Source organism: Apis laboriosa, unplaced genomic scaffold, assembly GCF_014066325.1.
Source record: "Apis laboriosa isolate Shangri-la unplaced genomic scaffold, ASM1406632v1 scaffold34_cov151, whole genome shotgun sequence".
Lineage (NCBI taxonomy): Eukaryota > Metazoa > Arthropoda > Insecta > Hymenoptera > Apidae > Apis > Apis laboriosa.
In genome coordinates, this window is record NW_025222928.1 from 5,249,638 (window position 1) to 5,273,921 (window position 24,284).

The 24,284-nt window shown below is 26.6% G+C and overlaps 4 protein-coding genes across 14 annotated transcripts in view; 2 read left to right on the top strand and 2 right to left on the bottom strand.

Moving 5' to 3' along the window:
* Positions 1-395: 395 nt before the first annotated feature.
* On the top strand, positions 396-3,773 carry LOC122714843 (zinc finger protein 2-like). The gene is made up of 11 exons (XM_043936550.1): positions 396-651; positions 735-797; positions 872-934; positions 1,063-1,145; positions 1,231-1,363; positions 1,433-1,727; positions 1,839-1,941; positions 2,022-2,285; positions 2,563-2,884; positions 2,952-3,295; positions 3,411-3,773. Exons 1-11 carry the CDS (start codon positions 636-638, stop codon positions 3,654-3,656), a joined length of 1,932 nt encoding a protein of 643 aa, XP_043792485.1. The 5' UTR covers positions 396-635; the 3' UTR covers positions 3,657-3,773.
* Positions 3,774-5,066: 1,293 nt separating this feature from the next.
* Positions 5,067-9,591, bottom strand: LOC122714929 (GATA zinc finger domain-containing protein 14-like). 2 transcript variants are annotated; one of them, XM_043936723.1, is made up of 4 exons: positions 8,532-9,591; positions 7,107-7,454; positions 6,693-6,927; positions 5,067-6,616 (listed from the first exon to the last, which is right to left on the bottom strand). In XM_043936723.1, the coding sequence occupies exons 1-4, from the start codon at positions 8,608-8,610 to the stop codon at positions 5,707-5,709; spliced, it is 1,572 nt and encodes a 523-aa protein (XP_043792658.1). In that variant the 5' UTR covers positions 8,611-9,591; the 3' UTR covers positions 5,067-5,706. The 2 variants fall into 2 exon arrangements, with proteins under 2 accessions (XP_043792658.1, XP_043792659.1); XM_043936724.1 differs by having other exon boundaries at positions 7,107-7,501.
* Positions 9,592-10,734: 1,143 nt separating this feature from the next.
* LOC122714996 (lysophospholipase-like protein 1) lies at positions 10,735-12,284 on the bottom strand. 2 transcript variants are annotated; one of them, XM_043936851.1, is made up of 5 exons: positions 12,108-12,284; positions 11,769-11,863; positions 11,472-11,596; positions 11,118-11,378; positions 10,735-11,033 (listed from the first exon to the last, which is right to left on the bottom strand). In XM_043936851.1, exons 2-5 carry the CDS (start codon positions 11,845-11,847, stop codon positions 10,809-10,811), a joined length of 690 nt encoding a protein of 229 aa, XP_043792786.1. In that variant the 5' UTR covers positions 11,848-11,863; positions 12,108-12,284; the 3' UTR covers positions 10,735-10,808. The 2 variants fall into 2 exon arrangements, with proteins under 2 accessions (XP_043792786.1, XP_043792785.1); XM_043936850.1 differs by having other exon boundaries at positions 11,769-12,004.
* Positions 12,285-12,379: 95 nt separating this feature from the next.
* LOC122714995 (septin-7) overlaps positions 12,380-24,284 on the top strand; it is a 31,844-nt gene continuing 19,939 nt past the window's right edge. Inside the window, exons 1-3 of one of the 9 annotated variants that reach the window (XM_043936842.1) lie at positions 12,380-12,587; positions 17,701-17,702; positions 21,711-22,203. In XM_043936842.1, coding sequence (XP_043792777.1) covers positions 21,865-22,203 — 339 coding nt within the window. In that variant the 5' untranslated portion in view covers positions 12,380-12,587; positions 17,701-17,702; positions 21,711-21,864. Of the gene's footprint in view, positions 12,588-17,700; positions 17,703-17,772; positions 17,991-18,242; positions 18,954-20,331; positions 20,838-21,710; positions 22,204-24,284 lie in introns of those variants that run through there. The other 8 variants (XM_043936839.1, XM_043936845.1, XM_043936848.1 and 5 more) reach the window with 8 other exon arrangements.

The window sequence follows — 24,284 nt, forward strand, 5'->3', positions numbered from 1 at the left end:
ATCAAATACATTATTTATAAAATTTTATGTATATATTTTTTTAATCTCTAATAATTTTTTATTTTAATAATACTAATTAATTAAAATCATCATTTATTTCACAATTATTCGTGTTTAAATATTATACAACAAATATTATTCTTTTTAATTCAATTAATTCATTTTTAAATAATATTAAAAATTGAAAATTGCAATATTTAAAAGTATGATTTATATATTAAATTATTTTTAACCTAAATTTAAAAAATATTTATAGAAAACAAAATAAAAATATGGAAGCACATATATATATATATATATATATATACATATATATGCCCCTTGACATAGGCCATTTTGATGTGCATTTAAGTTTGCAGGGATTATTCTTCCAGGGGCAGTGCAGGTGATTGAGAAGCTTAAAAATTAATAATAATCAAACAATTGTCAACAATTTTTATTAAAATTTTTGTTCCATTTTAATAACTTTTAATTAAAATTATCAATAAGTTGCAAATATACTTGCTAGAGTGTAGAATATTATAATTTATATGTATAATTCTTAAACACACGGACTATAAAAGTACATATTTATATTTAATTTTTAAACAACATAAACGATTCTTTCGTTGCTTAAATTATTAAAATCAAAAATTATGGAGGAAATAATGGGTATTTGTATCTCTTTATAATAAAAATAGTATATTTTATATTAATTATTACGTAGCATATGACATGCGTCATTTTTGTTATAGAAATCGTGAAAGTTGAAAATGCAATATTAATGAGAGATGCAACTCAATTAGAAAAATTATTTGGTAATCACAATGTACAAGTATGATATACAAATACTTTTAAAAATAGCTATGGTATTAATGTTTAATTTTTAAAGTTTCAGATATACAAGAAACTATTATAATGTCTACGGAACAAAAAGAATCCACTGACATGAAAGGTATGCTATAGTAAATATTATAATTGTTTTGTAAATGTTTATATTTATATTTTTTTTTTATTTTGTAAGTTCATTGTTTTATTTTATTTTTTTTATTTATTATAGTTCTTTTTTATTATACTTTACAGTTATTACTCATGATGGTCAAATTATACAAATTATAACAGATTATGAATGTGTTACGTGTCATCATGTTTTTCATTCGGAAGATGTAAGAGTTTGATTTTATTTAACATTGTATTATTATTTACTAAATATAATATATATATTTTTACAAAATTATTTATTTTTAATAGATGCTAAAAGAACATTTAAATGTATGCAATGAAGATACTAATATTTTGCAATTAAATACTCTTGAAAATTATGACTCAGAAGATGAAAAAAAATATGATAATGTAAACTATGTTGATAATTCTAATGTAAAAGGTATTTTGCATAAGATTTATTATATAATATTTTATTGAATTATTTTAAAAAATATATTTTAAATTTTAGATTCTAGTTCTAATAATCAAGAAAGTAACAATTATAAGCCAGTAATTATGCCAGTACGTGATACACAATGCCATTGCTGTGCTGAAGATTTGAGCACTGCACACAGTGGTGGTGAATTTATCTGTCAGCATTGTGATCTTTCATTTAAAGAAAAGTCATCTTTAGAAAGACACAATGTAGTAATCCATTGGCAGTGTGAGTCATGTACTTGTAAAGACTGTGGACAATCATTTTGTGACAGAAAATCATTGAATAGACATCGTTATACCAATCACGCAGATCGAAAAATTTTCAGGTAAATTGGAATTACATATTAGTATTAATATTATTAATATAATTAGTATTATTGTATTGAAATCAAGGAATTAAAAGAATATAATATAACTTAAAATTTTTAAAATTATAGATGTGAACCTTGTGATACTTATTTTTCACGAAGCTATCATTTAAATCGCCATATAATGCAATCAGGATGCCATGGAAATATTCGTAATACATTCTGCTGTCAAGTAAATTTTAATATATAATATTTATAATTTTTATATACTCAAAATTTAGTTAATTTATTAATTACTTTGTATTTTAATAGATTTGTAAAAAGATATTTACACGTAAGGATAATTTACGTGAACATTTACGAATTCATGCTGGAACTCCTCAGAGACAAAAAAAACCTTGTAAATATTGTTCTAAGGAATTCTTTACTAATCAACAATTATTAATTCATGAACGTGTACATACAGGAGAACGACCAGTTCAATGCGATTTATGTCCAAAGACTTTCTTATCTTCTCTTGCATTAAAGAAACATAGACGTATACATACAGGAGAAAAACCATTTGAATGTAAATATGTAAGTATTATTTATGTGATGAAATGAAATCTAATTTTAATAAATTATATCTTTTGGCATTATATTTTAATTATAAGTTCCAATATTTTATAATATTAATTTTCTTATATAATTTTTGTAATTACAAGCAAACTTCGTATACTTCGGGAAATTAATGTAAGTTTTTAATGCAGGATATATATGATACACAACAAAAAAATTTAATTAAATTATAAACATTATTAATTCAATTTAATAATATAAAAGTAATAATTAATTAATTTATTAATTATTATAGTGTCAAAAAAAATTTACTGCCCGAGAAACTTTAAATCGTCATCAAAGAACTCATACTGGCGAGAAACCTCATGTTTGTCAATATTGTGCTAAATCATTTATTCAGGCCGCTCAATTGAGAGCACATGTATTTCATCATACTGGTGAAAATGGTTTCTATTGCGATGTATGTGGAAAAGCATTTAATAGAAAAGCTCGTTTAAATGTTCACAAGAAATTCGTTCATGAAGGAGCAACTCCATTCACATGTCAAGTATGTGAAAAAAGATTTATTAGGAGAGAAGATCTTGTTAAACATGCAATACTTCATACAGGAATTAAAGGTAAAAAAATTATTGAATAATATTATAAAATATAAAATACAATTAAAAAATATCCTTTTCATTATAGCATTTAAATGTGATAAATGTACAAAAGCTTTTTCTACGAAATCTTCTTTGCAAGCTCATCTAAATACTCATAGGCGAGAACCACCACAATCTTGTGTTGAATGTAATAGAGTTTTCATACGACAAGATTGTTTAATGAGGCATATTAAAGCAAAACATCGTGACTTGCTAGAAGATGTAATGAATGAAGTTGAAAGAAAACATTTACAAATACAATTATATAATATTGCTACTGTTGCTGTACAAAAAACAAAGAATGGAAATTCTACAAGACTTTCTCCTGACAAATTGGTGGAAGCTGTTACAGATCTTTTAAAAATATTAATTGATGAAGATACACTTCAGGTATAAATTGCAATAATAATAATTTAATATTATAATAATTATATATTATATTAAATAATATTTAACATATATATATATATATATATATATATATATATACACGTGTATTGTACAGCTCTTTGGATGGCCTGAAGCTCCAGTTCAAGATATTCTAGAAGCTGTAATTAGAAGATGTGGACACCAACCATTAACATCAGAAAGTAATTTACTTTTTAATGAAAGATTAAGAGAAAATATAAAACGTTTATTTATGGTTGTCATAGAAGATAATACGGTAAAATGTCTTTTAACAACAAGTACAATAGATGATGTTATTATACATGTATTACAACTTTCAAAGGAAAGTACTGCAAATTCATAGTTGTGAAAAAGACAAAAAAATAAAAATTAATTAATTTCTTATTTGCACATAAAGTATTCATTTTTTAATTAATATTAAAAAATTTCAAACAAATTTTGTTTTGAAATTATAAAATAATTTGTCATCTTTTTTTAATAATATACATTTGCTTTTTTATACTTACAAAAATATTGTATTAAAAAATTTTATGAATTATATTTATTAATATTTGTTAAATATAAATTTACAATTAAATTTATTGATATTTTAAAATTATATTTTAAAATTATTTTTTTTTCTATCTTTTTGTATAATATGTATTATTTGCAAATCATAGATATGTGCTCTTTATCTATTTGTAAATATTTATGTGTCTAAAATATTATTATAAAATATTATTATGTTGTATTAAATATAAATTTTTCATTTAATAAATGATTAAAAAATGAAATATAATGATTAATTAAATATATCTTCAAAAATAATTTTTTTTAAATATAATATTTTTAATATAATATTTTTTAAATATTTATAAAAAAATAATTTATTTTGTATTATTTGTTTAGAATTACTTTTTTATTGTTTATTTTGTATTATTTGTATTACTTATTCAAAAAATATAATTATAAAATAAATAAGTTAATAAGTAATAGTTTAAAACATAAATTAATCTAATAAATTAAATTAAATTAAAACAAAGATAATCTAATATTTTGAGAAAATAATATTGTATTTATTGATTTAATATTATTTAATATAATATTATATAATATAATTCATTTTAATATTATTTAATATAATTCGTTTTTTTATTTTATTTAAATAAAATTAATGTTGTATCAATTGCATTATATGTTTATGTTTTTCAATTTCCTTTTCCTTGATATTATATCTCTTGATATTATAATATAATTATTTAATTCATTTGTTTTATTTTTATGTAAGGAAAAAATAGATGAAAATAAAATATCAGTTTTTTATTAAATATTTTATTTCATTAATAACTTCAATTTTATTTTTTTATCTATACAACAACAGTAATAATGTGTACAATTTTTTATATAACTTTATATATGTTATATCTTTATGATGCATATATTTTATAATTTTATAATTTTATGTAAAATTAATTTAAGTGTCATACATAGTACCATATTTTTTTGTAAGATAAGACTATAAGTCTTTTATACATTTATTTCATAATAATTATTGAATAATAAGTTTAAACTCAACTTAAAAGATACATTTACATATGTATGTATACATAATCTGTACATAGGATTTGATGTGTCCAACAGTTATTCTATACACATCTTTTTTTTATTATTTTTCATTCATTGTTTCGTGATACGTATAAATATAAATTATAAGTCTTTGTAATATTATTTATCTATGTCTGCATGTCAAAAATTTTCAAGTGCATTACGTTTTATATTAAAATAATATATAAAGCAAATGTATAATATAAATAGTCCATAGAATAGATACTAATAATAGATATTAATAATAAAAAATATTTGAATTCATTTACAATTATTTCCTTAACATTTATTGAATCTAGTGTGTAGATTAACCTTTGGACGGACTGAACTAACTTTGTTCTATTGTTATTTTTCTATTATTGTGTCACAATTAAATATTAAAATGATTGTATTTTTTTTTTTGCATATAAAATTATTTTTAAAATTTTAACGATTCGATAATTCTCAGATCAATTAAATTATTTATACAAAACTTTTGTAGGCTTTTTTAAATATTATTATGAAATCTATTATACATGTTAAGAATCAATAATTCGAAGAATCTTAAACTTTATTTAATTAAATTTAAATAGTATTAATTTCATTTATAGATTTTTATATTAAATTTTAGTCTAAATATTGTATTGTATTAAGTTTATAATTTAAGAAATAAAATAATTAGTTCTTATAAAAACAAAATGTTTTGTTGATAAAATATACTTCTATTTTTATTGTGAATTTTTTACAAGATATAATTGTCAATATATCATTTGGTCAGAGAGCTTTCTATTGTATTTTTAATGTACATTTTCTATATTATATATTATGCATTACACTCGACTTTCACGGATATCTGCCAATGCTCCAAAATTTCTAGGTTCTTCATCGGAATAAGCGGATTCATTTTCCAATCTGTGTGATCTAGCCTCATCAGTGCTTTGATTTCTAATATAATATGTTATTGAATTAGATTCCATGTTGTGATTAGTTTCATTCATCTGCTCGTTTTCGGAATGCATATTTCTTAAAGTAGATTGATTTTCTTGATTTACTTGTATTGCTGGCCTATCGTTTTCATTAGTATTGTTATACCAATTTTGCGGAGTATGGCTATTATTGTGATTCTCAGAATGAGGTAATCGAACAAAAACTATACCAGTCTCTTGATTATCTCTTTGTGAATTCTCTATATTATTTCTACTTTCTTGACTAATTCTTGATATACTTCGAACTAGATTTCTCGTATTCATTAGCTCATTTGCCGTTATATTATTTGATACTTCATCAATATTATTTGAAACTATTCTTTCGTTGTTTCGTTGAATATTATTATCGGATGTGCAATAATTTCCATTATTCGATAACATATCGTTTTGTTGTTCACTCTCATTTCCGTTCATATTATAAAACGAGGTTTCATCTTGGTAAGTTCTAAGAGCTTCGAAGTTTGTATTACTAAATACTCGTGGTACCATCTCCTGGCTTAATCGATATAATTCTAATTCATTATCTACGTAATAACTATCAAGTGGATTGCTAATGATTGATGGATTTCTCGAGACATTCCTCCGTGGAAAGCTTTGACTCGAGAAATTCGTTACTGTCGCATAAGGATATGCTATCGTATTCATTGGATTACTAAGTATATGTGGACAACCATCTAAGCTTTGCATCTCAATTTCCTCTTTACTATCGTGACAATAATTATGCATATTTATGTCATGAGGAAGATTAGCAAATCTAATAATAGAATTAATTTATTAAAATTTATCAGGAAAAAAAATTTATTATAATTATCTTAAAAAATAAAATTTACCTATGTAATAAGATATCAGAATACGACGGCGGCATATCTGATTCTTCTTTTCCATAAATACTTTCATAAGTTGGTGGTGGAAAACATCCAACAGATCCTAAACTGTCTTTACTTGGCGTTTCTGCATCCATTTCAAGTATGCTACCTTGACTATTTTGCAACTGATGACGATTTATACTTCTTGGATTTCTTTGAGCTCGTAGTACACTGTCACCTAATTCCACTAAATCTAAACCTGTTCCATCAAAAGCGTGGATTGATTTTCTTTTTAAATTAATTATTGACATTTTATATTTATATAGTTCTGAGAATTTTTAGAGTCTTTCTTTCTTTTTAATTATCTCTTTTTATTCAAACGAAATTTTTTTCTAAGAAGAAAAAATGATAAAATTTAATATGTAATTATAATCTTACCAGTTGGATCTGTTTGGAACTGTGTAAAGATTGTACCATCCACAACGAGCATTCTACCGTGTGGTAATAAAATAATCGTTGGTGTTGCTACCATCGTTTGATCGTTGTTGCTAAATCGTGAATCTGGTTCAGGATCCTCGAGTCGACAACAACAGTGTCGTCTGCATAAAGATCTACAGAACGGAGCACCCCAACAGCAATAAGCGAATATAAAACAAAGCACAGCAAGCATCACCAGAAGAGCGGCCACCCCTTGGCCTTGTTGAGCGGCTGCGAGGGTTGGACCACCGGCGACGCCGACACCGACACCGACACCGAATCCTAACCCTCCGCTGCTGCTCATTTCGCCTGCAAGCATTATTCTTCCCTTTAATCTTCAATTGCATCATGGTGATCTATAATAATTTAAATTAAGTTATTTCATTATATGATATTTTATAGATTTTCTCATTCTTATCATTTTTTTGCATTTTACGCAATAAAAATTATCGATGGAATTTATCATGTAAAAGTATCATGTAGAAGTTTGATTAATCCGCATTTTATTTCGAAAAATATTTTAATGAAAAAATTGGACATTACTTATAAATATTTTTTGTTTTATATGAGAAATATATTTCAATCCGCAATGCGGAATAAACAGTAATGTATGTATTTCTGGCAATATTCCAATATTAATATAAGCAAAATCTTATCATTGTTTTTTAAATATTCCAACATTATTTAGAAATGAATTGTTACAATATTCTATATTTTTTTATGATTGTTATAATATTATTTTTATATATTAATTCACATATTAGTTACTTGAAATCTTTGAAATCTTTTTTGCCCTTTTTTTTTGTTAATAATATAAAAAATGTGTGTTATATCTTAAATGATATATGTTACGAAAATTGATAAGAAAATCATGCTTTATTGTAATTTATTCATGAATTATGACACGTGCGAAAACTAATTTTGAATGTTGGAACGCTCTCTCTTATGCTAACAGAATAAATTTCGTTATCTGCCGGAAAATAAAGCAAGGTGAAAGTGAGAAGAATGTAATAATCATAACATATCATTGTCAATGGGTTAGTTATTTTAATATTTTCAGATTCATAAATTAGAAAATTGAAATAATAATTTAGTAATAAAAAATTGAAAATTAATTATAATGAGAATAATAATTCAAAACTATTTTTAAATTAACAAAAATATGTTAACAATATTTTTTTAAATATTTAATGTATTATTTAATAATATATTTATTTATTTAATTTGCAATTATATTTCCTCTTTTATTATAAATTTAAAACTTCTTTTTTATTAAATTATATAATATAAATTGTGACTGTTGAGATAACAATAAAAAATTAATCAAATAATTGCATATAATTATGTATTATCAGACATTTAAAAAGAATAAATATAAAAATTTACCTTGGGTGGTAGTGTTGTACAGCCAAGTCGTCCCCGTGGTGGTCACAGACTCCGCAATTTTGCGCGATCCGTACACCATGAAAATAATCTTCTTAAATTTCAGAGAAAAATATCCACTTCTTCTTTTTAATGATGTTTAAACACAAAATGATTATATTGACAATCGTTATACATAACGTGCATCACATCACGCGATTCAAAGTTCCTATTTAAACTAATAACGATCCAAGAAATATATACAAACTAATTGTATCTGAACGTTCTTTAATTGTTATTGATGTGATAGGATGATTATTTTGTAAATACAATTTCATTTCTGTATTCTGTTTCTTAATAAATTGTATCATAGAAATATTTTTAATTACAAAATTTATCGCGAATTTATTATATGGCCGAAATTAATTTAAATTGACCGAGTTTCTCATTGTTAATGACATTGCAGGAAACGATGATGATATTATGTCGTGATCTTAATGATCCTCGCGACAAACTCGCAGAAGGATCTCTTCACGAAGGCATTGAGCGTGAAGTCGAACAACGTACACTGTCATCGTGTAGATACTCTTGACCCATTTTAATATCTCCCCACTTAACATCAACCTGCTGCTTTTCGCCTTCGATATCTTTATTTCTCAATTGAGGACATCTACTGGTTCAATACATTTCGTTTCTTTGTTATGTTTCTTTTTCACGTTAGAAATAGATTTAAATTCTAAGATTCGAGTTTTACCGCTTGATCAATTTTTCATATTGATGGAATATTAATTTTAATATATTTTCATCTTCATCATATATTTTGGTTAACGCCATTTCTTTTCTATTTTTTTATGCCCCCATAATTTTCGCTTTGTTTTATAATCAGGTAACAGAATTGAATTTCATCGATCGAAAATTTAAATTTCCCGGAAAATCTACTGATCAATGTCATCAGACGCAGTGCGGTTTTTAAATAATGGATCGACAAATTTATGAATTTGCGTTTGGACATTCAAGAAAAATGATATTTAGATATTCGTTGTTCGAATTTTATAGAACATTTAATAATAAATGTTTTTTTTTACTTAACATTTTTAATTACTGATAAATATTATTTAAGTATATATACTTACTTATAACATTTTATAGTTATAACAACAAATTTTTATTCGTTTTTTAATAAAATTATTATTTATTTTATATTTAAATATTCATTCAATTCTTAAATCGAATTGTTGATATCCCTTTCATTTTGTAAGCTTGACGTCATTGACTGCAGATGAAGGCGCGCCATATTATTTACTGTCAGTGTATTGTGTATTTATACAATGAGTTTTTAAAATATTTTTTTTTCTGCATTGTTTAATTTCAATATAATATTTAAAAATTTCACTATCATATTTTTCAATCGAATTTATTAATTAGATCGAATCCTATTCTTCAAGGTTGAAGTTATCAGTTACAAATTAAATCGCTCATTTAAAAATGAAATAATATTTTAATATCGTATGTATTTTAATATCGTGTATATATTATTATCGCACTCAAAAAATAAAATCGTATATATAATACATAACAAATCGCGAAATCAATTTCACACTTATCACTTTTTTTGTAATTTTTATACCACGATTTATAATTATTGATTTATACGAACACAATTGATTTAAAGAACACAATAATAATTTTACTTTTTTTTTTAAATTTGTTTCATTGAAAGAATAATAATTACAAAAAAGAATTTTATTTATTCGTTGTATATGGGTTATATCTATGAGGCCAATGTGTCAAATGCGTTACTACCCTCGAACTTCTCTGTAACTTGTGGGGCGCAGCACCTTCTCATAGCCCCTCGAAACACTGACTTACGATTCGTCAATGTTCTACTCGGTGGCGCTTGTTTCTACCCACTTTCCATAAATAGAATCAAAGTTAATCCTTATTATTTTTTTAATATTATAAATATTTTTTTATCTATGTTTTAAATATAAAAAAATTTTTTTTTTAAATTTCTAATGATCTTTATATGTTTTATTAAATAATGCAATAAATTTTACTTTAAAAATAAATTTCTAAATTTAATAATAGTACATTATTATAAATAAATAATAATACACTCTAATTCATTTATGCTTTATTTATTTAACAAAAATATTTATAACAATATTTTACAGTGATATATTTAATTATAATAGTTATAATATAATTTATTATTAATATAATTTAATATAATTTAAATATTTTATTATTATTATTTAATTTAAATATTATATTTAATATAATAGTTAAATAAGTGAGAAATTATTTCTCCGGTAAAATATTTAAAAGCCATTTTTTAAAAAATTGTATCTGATTGTTACCTAATTCATGATCAACATTATCTAATGGTACAAATTGAGCAATAACTCCAAGTTTTATTAAATTATTATAAGATTCTCTTCCCCATTGTATTGGAATAAGTGTATCTTCTATACCATGGAATTGTAGAAGAGGTGGCGTACGTATATTTGGATTTTTTTGTAAATTCTATTTATAATAAGAAAAAATACATCAAATATGTTAATTTTAAAAAAATTATATGAAAATTTATTATTTGTATAAGATACATACCTCATATATTAATGAATTTTTGTTAAGAAAACTAGACATAACACAACAACCAGCTAAAGATAATTTATATTTATATGATAAATATAATGATAGAGCTCCTCCCATTGAAAAACCACCAACAACAATTCTATCAGAAGAAATTCCATTAGAAATTTCTTTATCAATAAATTCTGTAACAGTGGTACAAATTGAATTTATTGATTCATTATCTTCTGATGCATCAATAGATATGCCTTTACGATCAAACCATACATGACTAGGCTAAAAGCATTCATTTTTATATTAATTATCAATATTTTTTTTTATATTGTATTTTACACTATATATATTTTGACTTTGTTATTAATTTATTACCATTCCATTATTAGGTGTATAAGGTAATAAAGGTGCAGTAGGATAAATAATTTTTATATGTGGAAATTTTAATTCTTCTCTATTTAAAATATCAATCCATTCTTTAAAATTATTTCCAGCAGATCCTAAAGTAAAAATGTGAAAAATTTTTACTTTATTTTTTAATTTTTAACTTGTGTGTAATTTTTAACTTGTTTATATTATTTATATAAAAATTGATAATATAAAAATTATTTATAATATATATTTATGCTATTTACGATATTACAATATACATATGAATACAAATATAAATACCTGAACCATGAAATAAGAACAGACTAGCACTATGCCTTTTAGTAGCACTTACAATGTCAATCTTTGGTAGTCTAGTCATATTATATTTATATGTTCTAACATTAAAATAATGAATAATTACAATCTGTTTAATGATTTTTTAAATAATGATAATCAGTTTATCAATATTATTTATTTTTTTATGCAATACAAGATGTCCAACATATACTAAGTTAATGTACCTAAATATTCCTATTCTGTGAAGGTAGTTTCCATTGTGTTTTAATAGCGCAATTAATGAATTATAAGATGTATTTGATTAATTTATATATAAAATAAAAACAGAAACTATATACTTACATTTTTATTAAAAATATTTATTGCAATTTGCAAAGTAATATAAAGTTAATGACGTTCATTCAAATCTAATTATTAATAATATGTTAATAAATTAAAATATATATAATTATAATATTTAGATATTAAATATTTCATAGTACATTTGAAACAAATACGAACTATTTCGAATGAAAATCTTTATTCAATTGTTTATAAAAAAATCATTGCTCGGTTAATCATGGTCGAACTGTCGACATAACCACATTTCTGCGCACGCATATCTCGATTTTCATTCGACTCTCTTCGAGATCATTTGAAATCGCATGCCAGACAGCGGTCCGGCTGGGTTAAGGCACGAGTGCTTGGTTGTGTTGATAGGGTATTAGTGTCGCGTTGATGGATACGTCGGTGGTGTTCTGCTAAAATTTTTCTCACGCTGTTCGATCAGTAGAGTTATGTTTAATGAATCGTAACGTCCTGGCAGAACGATGCAGAGAAGTGGTGAGTAGTCAGAAGTTTTCTTCAACATATATGAAACATAGAAATTCGATGGTTCGCAAAGACAACCATTTTGAGGGCGCCAAATTTTTGCGTCAATACACAGCGCCGTAACTGCCCGGTCAATACAGCAGCCGACCTAACCTACCAACTATTCGGTGAAATAGTTCAGCCGCTTTAATTTAACCATATAGATTGTATTTTTATTATATTTTTTGGTTTTCGTGTGAGTCATACACTCTTGAAGTTCAAATTCCTTTCATTCATGTTATTCTAATATGTTATTAACAGAATTCTTATTTTTTTGAATGTCATATAATTTATACTATTCTTTTTTCTTATGAATTTTGTTAACAAATTTTAAGAAAACATTATATATAACATGTATATCCTCTCTTTTCCTATTATGTGCAAATATATCGTATGATAATAGATAATTTTTCCATTATTGTAAATATTAGATAAAAATATTATGCCATGGTTTTATTTTTTATTATAAGTATTATATTCAGTGTGTAATATAAAAAAATAACTATCTGCATATTGAAATATAAATTTAAATAACTATTTATTAAGATCAAAATACATATGTATATTCATTTTATTCTCGGATATAAAACTTAAAGATAAAATTTTGTTTCCGTTTTCGTTACACAATATCATGAAGCTTGCTGGTTATGCACTGTACTTTGATGTTATGTTTCATTTCACTTATCACCATCACTTACTCAACCGTACACAAGTGGTTTAAATAGCCCGGTGTAAATTGCCATCTCAAGTTAACCAGTAGAAATCAAAACAAATCTTTTCTGAGAGCTGAACTCTCTTCCTACACACTGTTTATCTTGATTACGTTTATTAACCATTGAAGATTTTATACGTGCTATAAAAATAATATATAATTTCATTTTAGATTATATTTAATCATTTTAATTTACAAATAAAAAACTTTGAAAGTTAAAATTTTAATATTAAAAAAATATTAAGAATATTGTTTGGAAAATAACATTCGTATATTATCCGTAGTTACACTAATGTTACACTAATGTAGTATTCTCAACCAACTCGTTTTCTTTAGTCATGTAACTTTAAACTATTATTCTACACGACTTGGTGAAATCATATCTGTCATATGCATATACCGATCTCGGTAGTAATGCAATAACAGTGAGTACATCTTGTCTATCTATCTTTTTTGCTTTCTTCTTGAAAAGTATATTCATTTGTACTTGTACTACTAGAAAAAAGAATGGCAAAGAAAGTATTTCACATGGTTGTTTTTAACAATGTAATAATTTTGCACTATTTTGTAATAAAATAATTTTATCTCAAATATTAAGAATTATTCAGTAACAATGAAAGGCGAAAATAATAAATTAGTTATTGTTTATTTGAGATGTATTTTGAACTTACTTTATTGTACGTTCATTTATCTGACCTCGAAGTTTGAATGAATAGTTAACTGTATTTGAAGAGCTCAAACTTCTTATCGCCTCTTGCATCGTGTTAACTATTTTAGATTCAATATCGATAATATCATTAAGGTTTTATAATATATATAATATTTATAGCATAAAGCATAGAAAAAAAGCATAGAAGAAAATATAAGAGAATTAATTGTTTAAATGTACAAATTTTAGTTTCCTAATCTTCATTATCATTATCAATATTTTACTATTACGATAAGTTACGATAAGTACGATTTCGTTGTAGCATTGTTAAATTACCGATAAGTTATAGATAACATATCGATAAGTTATCGTTATTTATTCAATAATCACAATTTTACATCCACATTCATATATTTTAAATATATAAAAAAAAGGAAGACATTGAATTAAATTTTAATATTCAAATAAAATCGAACATAGCCAAACATTCGAATATTTTAATATTCGAATAGCTAAAAGTACTTAGTTTGAATTGGATACAAAACGAGATTAACTTGTTTGAATACTCGTTTCGAATTTCGAGTACTCAAACAACTTTGCGTCATGTATTATTCACAATAAAAAGAAACGCCTCTTTTAGAATTGTCTGTAAACTCTTGATATTTTTCCATATATATTATTTATTATATATTATTTATTATATATCAGAAACAAAAATTATCATTATTCATCAATAAAAATCAAACTCTTTTCTAATTACGTTTATCGATGAATCAATAATCTTTCAGTTTTATTAAATCTTTTATATTAGTACATTAGATACATTACATATATATATACATATTATTAATTTTTAGATTATAAATTATATTGAAAAGATTAAAATAAATTAGGTAATTCTTTTTCTCATAAATTTAAATTCAATATTTAATATTCCGATTGTAATCCTTAATAATCCTTTATTAGAGATAAAAGTATGTGCGATTACCATCGGTGAGGAGATGATCGAACGAACATTATCTCGATCTTAGAATAGATCGCGATGCATCGTGCGTTTGTAATAGAAGTTCGACGGCTGATTGACGGAGTAACAGTTATGGTAGCATAAAACCGGTGCATCGGCCGGAACATAAAATAGAAAGAAGGGAAGAAAGAAAAGAGGGAGGCAGAGACCGTAGGTTTAACATTATAATTGTCCCGCGCACAGAGAACGGTCGGCCACTTCTTCGCCGGCACGTGAAACACGCGGAGCCACCGATCTTGAACCGGCGTGCATCGTCAACATTTTAGTACACTTTCTGTATTCGAGGTGTAGACACGCGGAGCCTTCGGTTCATCCTCGTAAACCGGCATACATGATCGAATTATTGTGTTATTTATTTATTATCTTAGAATTTCGTGTGATAGTTCTCGATAGTATATTTTTTCCTTTTCGCGAATAACGAAATGGTTGTAGTGTGATTTAAACGAATCACAGGGACCAGTTTGATCTCAGATATTATTTGACAATTTCTTTGTACCTGACATCGATGAGAAGCAAAATGTGTGTTTCACAAGACAACAATTTTTTTGTTTTAATCCAATGATCAATTGTTATTAAGTGAGCGAAGAGAGGATTCGATAAAGGACGTGGAAAGTGATCGATCAGAAGGATTGTTCTCATCGAAATCATTTTATTAAAGGCAGCTATCTTTTTTTTCCGTAGAAAGGCCGTGGAATTTCCAGATATTTTTATTCCGCGCGAGTAGCCAGAAAACGCGACGTGAAATCGCGAGTCGGTGCTCCTCCTCTCTATAATCCAATTTCAAGTTTTGTGTTTCTTTTGTAGCGTAACGAAACCTTAGGAATCTCGCTTCTATCGCGGTTATCTCGTCAATATCCAATCCGTTGACACGGTAAAAAGCAACCGATATCGAAGAAGGAAAGGCCATTGTGACCGACTTATTAATTCGATTAATTCGATCGATTACAATTTTTCCTTTTTCTATAGAGTTATATTTTATTTACAATTTGTGCAATGTGACAAATATCTCATTACTTGTACAATTTCTTTCACGATAAATTTGAATCATAAACTCATCGATTGGTCATTAATATTCCGATACTTTGCATCGAAGAATATTCATCTTATATGCAGCATAAATATATAAGGAAAGTAATTCTTAACAGTGAACGATTATCTTTTCGTTCATAGTGATATCGTGTTCGAAGAGTTCCAATAGTCGTTTGTTCGAAACATCAATTGAATCGATGTCTCGAGACGAATCGCGAGAAGAATTCTAATGATATTTAAGATCCGACATTGGAATTTTCGCGGTTTTCTACTTTTTGCGATATCTATTTTCGGGTCGCGTTTACTCACGTCTCGAGCTGGTCCCGTGATTCTAACTCTTTCCAGTTGAAAGAAAAAGTTTGATAGCGGCGACAAAGTAAGAGAGAGAGTTGATGTCCCTATGATCAAAATGGAAACTTCCACTGTAGTGTTTATCCCACAAAATACACGTAAGCGAATCCTTTTGCGATTTTATTAATTAGCAATGAAATGAGTTAAATGATATTTAGCAATTAAATAATCATAATTGATCATGCGAATAAAAGAAAAGATCTCTTGAGAAAAATTAGGGTTAATTCAATAGCAGAACTGGTTCTTGATAATTCAATTTGATAAATTAAAAATAAAGTGTTGCCAATTAAACTCGATGCTCCGAAACTCTTATTAATCGAGGGACAATACTAATTTATATCTCTTCTAACAAAGTTGACAGGCATAATTTGTGCGTGTTCGACTTGTATTGAACGAAACAGATTAATTTGCGGTGCATTATCGATGTTTCGATTAAATTGCTCGACCGAAACTACATTCGAGAGACGTACCTTTTAATTGGATCGTTGCGCGTACATTAACCGACTGAAACGAGAACGATATTTGAAATATCTTGAAGTTAATTCAAGATATCTTGGGAATTGAAAAAATTGTTAATTGGAATGAAAAAAATTATTTCCATACATAAATTATCAGAACCAATATCTTTCTTTGATAGAAGTTTAAAAAAAGATATATTTTATTTGAATGATATATTATTTGCTTATTAATAATTATTTGCTCGAATATATATAAAGTAGAACTGGAACGAGGTCATTCCTCTGTGATGTTCTAGCACTTAATATCCTGTTCAAGATAATTAGTGGATCGCCTAATAGATCGACCTAATTGCCCAATAATGTACCTAATACTTCGACAGTTAAATTATATTAATTCCTTCATTGCATTCCACGATTGACAGTGGGAAGAATACAAATCAATAGCTAAGAAGATAGCATAAACGCAACAGTATAATAATCGAATATAAATATTAATAATGAAATTTGATATTTATTATGGTGATTTTATAGGATTAGTTAATTTCAGTTTTTTCCTAATTATTTGCAAAAAAAAGAAAACACTATATTAAAACATTATATGTATATTTATAAAATCATAAAATACGTTCTTTATAGTAGACTAACATATTTTTTCCCCCCTTTGCATCACTATTCCTTTTCCTCCTTCCCGTTATCCTTTTATCGCACTTGTCTTTCCTTCCTCTTTCTCCGTTCTTCTGTTTCCGGTTTCACGCGGATGTTGGATGACCGCACGCGACGCGATAAATGCCGGCACGATGACGATGATCACTATAACTACGACAACGTCACAACCGCCACGGGTACTTCGGACACTACGGCAGCGGTAAGTTTCTGATAAGGCTAGTCACATTCCAATTGTCGGCCGACACGCGTGGAAGCGTGCCCCGTGTTCGCAATATTAAGAACATGCGTTTCGTTCCGTAACTTCATACTTTCATACTTTCAGAAACAATTTTTTCGTTTTTCGATTGTGTTTCGTTGTGATATTTTTTTCTATTCATCAATTCAAAGACGAAATATTAAGAAAATTACTTAAATTTTCTTTGTTGTTTTTGAATCTTAACACGATCGATACATGACGTATAATTTTATGGGAATTTTTGATAAGTTTGTATGCAAACATGATAATAATTTTTATTTTCATTTTCATACAGTGATGAATAAGTGATATCCCTATCTATTTTACTTCATTATAATGTAAAATTAAATTGTTCACAATTTGAAAACTAAATTTTAACGGATATTTTTGCACATCAACTCTTATGTTTATTTTGATCTTGAAAATCGATCCTTTAAAAGTGTCCTATAAATATATTATTCTGTATAGTGTTTTTCTTGTTCTTTCAAAATATTTTAAAAAAATTAAAAATAATTTTGTCAGAAATCAATGTCTCCCTTGTATTTTTCAATAATATTTACGAAATAAACATTTAAATATTTCGTCAGTGAATTATATTGGATTGATCGTGTTAAGGAATTTATCTCAATAATTTTTATGACACATCTATTATAAGATTCGAGAAAAAACTCGTAACTGATTCATTTCACGTGAATGATTGAGATCATCAAAGTATGTAATGTGATTTAATATAAGATATAATTGCGATAACGTTTAATAATCGATCTAAGTTTGCGCAAAGATAAGTCCGAGAATCAACTTTAATAATATTTTCGGTTTTTTATTAACATCATAACGGAGAATTAATTAATTATTAAACTAAGTAGAGAATTCATTTTTTAAATAGTTAAATTAATCATTCTAACATGAAAAATTTAAATTTATAACTTAAAACTTAATTCAATTGTGTGTATTTAAACTTGTTCTTTGTGCATTGAAGTGTTGAAAATATTAGTTAAAGAATATATAAAAAAGTTGAAAGATATTGAAGAATATGTAAAATCTGACGAATTTTAAACATCGATTGGATTCTAATGTGCAATTAATAAAAGAAACAGACATTCATTGTGATGCGATAAAATCGTTAAAATGCCAGTAACTGCATTGTCGAGACGTCGTCTCAATCCGGCAATTCTTGCCAGATACAATAATCAACAAGCCAATTCTTCTCAACAGGTAGTTACTTTCGTTTTATTTTTTTATTTGTATGATTATAAATTTTTGTTGAAAAAATTTTGATATGAAATATTATTATTTATATCTTGACCAATTTTTATCCATATCAAGTAAGGTTGACTAGCGAGTTTTGTAGTAAATAAATGAAATATTTTAATTTTTATTTCAATAATGTGAATATTGAAATAGCAAATATGAAACCATGATAGTAGATGATTACAAAAATTTTATTATGTTTAATAAAAAAACATGATCTATATCATATTGTCCAACTGTAAATTTTTGTATAGTATTAATAATTCTGTTAATGATTTTTTTATTAAGTTGTCATGCTTGGTATTCTAACGTGACACTAGGAAGTACATAGCAAAATACATACTTGGAGTATCATTGTGGCCTTAATTGGACTTCGAGCTAATAAAAGCATTGAACTATTGCTATATATATATATCATTGTATTTCTGAATACCACTTGTATTCACATATTATTTTTAATCTTTTTTATCTAAAATTTTTATTTCTAGAAAATAATATTATAAAGTAATATTATAGATAAAGTGTACTAGTTTACTTTTAATTTATATAAAAATAATTATATGTATTTTTATCTTCGATATTAATAAAAAAGAATAATTTTAAATATTAGTTAAATTATATATTTTTAAAAATATTATGAAACATATATATATTTCAAATTAAATGAACAAAGAAAAAAGTTCATTGAACGTATAGCGTTACTATATTCAAAAAATATATATATATATTATATATATAAATATATATTACTATACTTATGTTTAGACTATATATATAATTTTCATAATTATATTTTATATTCACAAAATAGTTGGTAAAAAAAAAAGTGTGAAAATATATAATTTTTTTTATAAATTTTTCTTTATTCTCTATATATTTTATTATTTTCTCTATTATTCTCTATATATTTATTCTCTATATATTTCTATTATATGCACATAGATTTCAAATTTTCTATATATTTCAATCATATTGTTACAAAATAAAATCTACGAATTGGTTTCAAATTAAAAAATGAAACAGTATTTATTTATATGCCAGCACTAGATGTATCTTCATTTAAAATATAGAAAAAATGATTTCAAACATGATTCGTCGACTTCGTAAGAACACTGACCGAACCGTATAGCGAGAACAATATGTTCGCTCATCCGCCAGGTTGGTCGTATAGCGAGTTACTATTGGTCGTCGTTATTCCACGGAACACATGCGCAGTAAGAGAGGCAGCCTCGTTGGTTATCTGACGAGCACAAGCGGTAGTGTAGTGAATTTACCCCCACTTTTAGTAGTAGCTGCGTCAGGCGTGGTCGTTCGTTAGGGACCGCAGTATATCCGAGTCGGGCGAGTCGTATGAATCGGTCTGTGCTATCGCTTGTCAACTATTGTTGGCAAGACTGTGTGCATATACGCGCGTGCGAGTTAGTGTTAGTGTATGTGCTTGGCAGAGAGGTCGTTTAACTTTTTCTCCCCCACTGTTGTTTTTTTCTTACTTGAGAATCGGTGGAAGAATAACGTCACTTAAATCTTTTTTTCGGAAAAAAAGAAAAGGAGAACTAGTCGATAATGAAACAATGCATAGAAAAGTGAGAGTGAACGTGGCCACGTTCGGCCGGTTTGCCGACAGCGTGAATCACCAGCAACACCGGCGTTCATGAGCCCACGCAGTGCTAACCGATGCACGATTTCTCTCTTTCTCTTCTTTCTTTTACTCTTTTTCTTACTATTCTCTTTCGCTCTTTATTCCGTATTACATATTTCGCACTCTCCTCTGGTACGAAAGTGTTATTTCACACGCGTACGCAAATTTTTCGTTCAAGTGTGACAGATATAATACACAAAATCATAATAGTGAGTACATATTTACTAGTTTTCTTTCAAGTAATTAATCATTTAACAATGGATATATATATGTGCATGTGCTTTTGTGCTCGAATTGTGCATTCATTTGTAATATTATCTGCGATGTCTATGACCGTGATATGGTTTCTGTTGATCCTGTGTAATAAAGGCGTTTCCAAGGGCAAATCGTGGCTTTCACAGCGGCTAAGTTATCGCCATTCAAGGGATTCGAGTTCACATTCTAAATCCATTGTTTTCGTATCTTTTTTCTGTATATTTTGCTAGAAAATAGATTAAAAGAATTTTTTCACAAATTCTTTATCTTTCTTCTACAATTTAATACAAATTGTTTAAAAGAGGTTAATATCTTATACAATACCATGTATCATTTTTTATGATAAAACAAGTGTTTTCAAGTTTAGCGTTTATGAAAAATTTTCTGATAACTGGCGATTGAAATATGAAAAAAAAAAAAACTAATATATTTTTAATTTATTCTGTTGCAACTTTGCTTATCGCTGATCTAAATCCAATTAAAAATTAAAAAAACCATTAAAAATTATATTTTTTTGTATTTAAAAAATCTCGGATTAATTAACATTATGCAGTAAATTTATCATTACAGTATAAATATCAACAGTAGCATAAGTTTAAAAAAACCGATATTAAGCTAAAAAAGCAACTGCATATAATATATTTTCGTTATTTTTCACTTCAATAAAAGAATGGTTTTTATTTCGTTCTATTTTTTTCATTTATATTTTATCTATTTTCATCGAACAATTCACATATTCACAATACATTCCATTATATGTAAATCATTTTTACATATTGTACACTGTAAATTAATTTATATTAACTTATGACTCCTTCTATTCTTAGACAAAAAGAAAAAGGGAAAAAATATGACATAACTCTGCATTATCAATTTGCTTGAACGATAAAAAGGACCAAATTAAATATATTGAGAATTGTTTCTCAATAAAGGGGAGAAAGAGAGAATTGTGTCGAACATAGATCACGTGAGAACGTGGAAATGTCGACCGAAAATCAAAACGGTTCCGCTGGTACACAAAGCAATGGAATAAAAACCACAATTGGTTGGTCGTCGTCCACAAGGACTGTCTCGAACAATTCATCGTTTTTACATACTAGCAACTCGATGTTGAACCGTGACAAGCCGCGTCAAGTGCCACCACCAACTTTACCGAAATACACATCGAGTTTTAATGCCGGTTGGAATGGCAGCGGCACAACCGAACGATTAAGCAGAGATCGCGAAGTCGGAGGTAGTTACAGGCTGGCAAGCCTTGACAGACTTGCCCTCAGGCAGAGGATATTGGACGGGGAAAAAACGAATGGTGACACCACGTCGGTAAGACTGAGCATCCTTTCTTTTTTCATCGATGATTCATTATGTTCGTATAATTTTTCTATTAAAATAGACAATTTATGATAATTTTAAACTGTTTATAACAAATGATTCAATATTTATATTGAAATTGATTGTATATATAATGAAATTGTTGATACTAGATTTTTAGAAATTATTATTTAAGACAAATATAGATAGAAATGGAATTGCGCTAAATACTAATTGATGGAATGTGAAATTTATCACAAATAGCAAGCTTGTTTCGTATGCGAGACTGCCGAGATTAGTTTTTAAGGTAGATTTCATATCGATTAACTTAACCTGATACGCGTTTAACTGGCCGGGTCATAGAACCTTCTAACCTTAGATGTCTTTGAGGAGCTTCACTATAAATTTAAAATCGATAAATTTATAAAGACAATAAACGAATGCTTTAATTAACAAAAAGATTAATTAATTACGGCGATCGAAAGTTATGTGAAATGTTAACACGATTATAAAAACAAAAAATTTTGTTATGTCAAAATCATAGATTTAATTTCTTTTAAATAAGTAATAATATGAATTGTCAAAGATCAATATGTTTGAAATTTTTAAATATGAATTGCATTATAAATAAATTTTCATAAATAGAGGTGCAATTGCATTTTCCAGGAGTCGTTGAAAATTTTGATAAATAGATAAGAGGTCTGTCATGTTCTTCGTAACTTCGTAACTTCGTAACTCAATCTCATCTTTTGAAGAATCAAATTTTATATACCTACTATATACGTAGAGGTCGCTCGTCTTCACACTCGAAGATTCCGCATAAAGCACGTGATCGTTTCATTTATTCCGTTCTTATGAGAATCATTTATAACTCAAGAAATCTAATTAAATTTATATCAGTTTCGAATTAAAACTTGTTGACAAGTCTTATTTTTTTATTATTTAATAAAATCAACTACATATTTTGGTTATAATATGATTAATTATTATCACAATATATTTTCTAAAAATAGAAAGAACATAATAATTTATATATTGACATAGATCTATCGTTTAAAATAAATTTTGATAATTATTTTATTAAATGAACAAAATTTTATTAATCTAGTATTGCAATATCTCCAATAGTTAATTGTTCTAAGATAATTGCAATTTCAGAAATTTTTAATTTTTCTTTTTCTTTAAAAATATGGCAGATAAATTAATTGCATTTCACGGATGAGTCAAAGATTAATGAGAATCTCTGTCACGAACACGTGGCGAGTTTACCCTACGCTTATATGCGTGAGAGGGAGACAAAAAGTAGGGAAAGAGAGAAAGAGAGAAAGAATTTGCCAGTGGGACGCATAGTAAAAGTGATGGAGAGAAACAAGTCGGGGGAGGAACATATGGCAGCGTTCTTATCTCTATTTTCATGGGCTTTCGCGCTCGCAAGAGACTTAGCTTTTAATTCTCCTATCGTCAAGCATGTGTTTCCGATTCTTCAAAACCACGCCTCTCTCTTGCCAGCTTATTTTTATCCTTTTTGAATTAGACTAAATTTCGAGCAACTTGTTGGAAATTTGAACGGATAAAAACACCTTCCGTTGAACAAATAACGTTGTGGAGGAGTGTAATTTAAGTATCCAGAATACGTTGGCCTTGGAAACACGAGTCGTTGTAGCTCTTCGACACACTATTTTATAACCTACTGTTTTAGCTATTTTCATACATACACAACTTTTCATAAATCTTAAATATTTTTTTAATTAATAATCTTCATAAATTTTTTTTTAAATTCGATAATTTTATTTTCATAAAGAATATTTTCTTAAACATCGTTAATAAGCTTTGTAAGATATTTTTTGTAAGATAAATTTTGATAGATACTCTTCCTTTGATAAATCTTTTCTAGTTGAGCGAGAGACGAACAAGTCATCGTAAAAATTTGAGAATCACTGAACCGCGTATATGGTCACCCCTCATGTGATGGAAGGGAGTCTGAGGCAATTTTAGTTGAGGGTCCAACCCTCGATGGTGCGTCATAGACAATAGAAAAGTACACTGTAATTCGTGACTCACAGAACAAGAAAAAGGATACACTTTAAGCGGAA

Coding starts and splice junctions, on each gene's coding strand:
- LOC122714843 (XM_043936550.1), top strand. Junction 798..871: donor TCAATTAGAAAAATTATTTG/GTAATCACAATG, acceptor TAATTTTTAAAG/TTTCAGATATACAAGAAACT. Junction 2,286..2,562: donor AACCATTTGAATGTAAATAT/GTAAGTATTATT, acceptor TAATTATTATAG/TGTCAAAAAAAATTTACTGC.
- LOC122714929 (XM_043936723.1), bottom strand. CDS start 8,610: ATGGTGTACGGATCGCGCAAAATTGCGGAGTCTGTGACCACCACGGGG. Junction 7,455..8,531: donor GTACAACACTACCACCCAAG/GTAAATTTTTAT, acceptor TAATGCTTGCAG/GCGAAATGAGCAGCAGCGGA. Junction 6,928..7,106: donor GTTCCAAACAGATCCAACTG/GTAAGATTATAA, acceptor TTGATGGAACAG/GTTTAGATTTAGTGGAATTA.
- LOC122714996 (XM_043936851.1), bottom strand. CDS start 11,847: ATGACTAGACTACCAAAGATTGACATTGTAAGTGCTACTAAAAGGCAT. Junction 11,597..11,768: donor GTTCTTATTTCATGGTTCAG/GTATTTATATTT, acceptor TTTTTACTTTAG/GATCTGCTGGAAATAATTTT. Junction 11,379..11,471: donor ATACACCTAATAATGGAATG/GTAATAAATTAA, acceptor GAATGCTTTTAG/CCTAGTCATGTATGGTTTGA.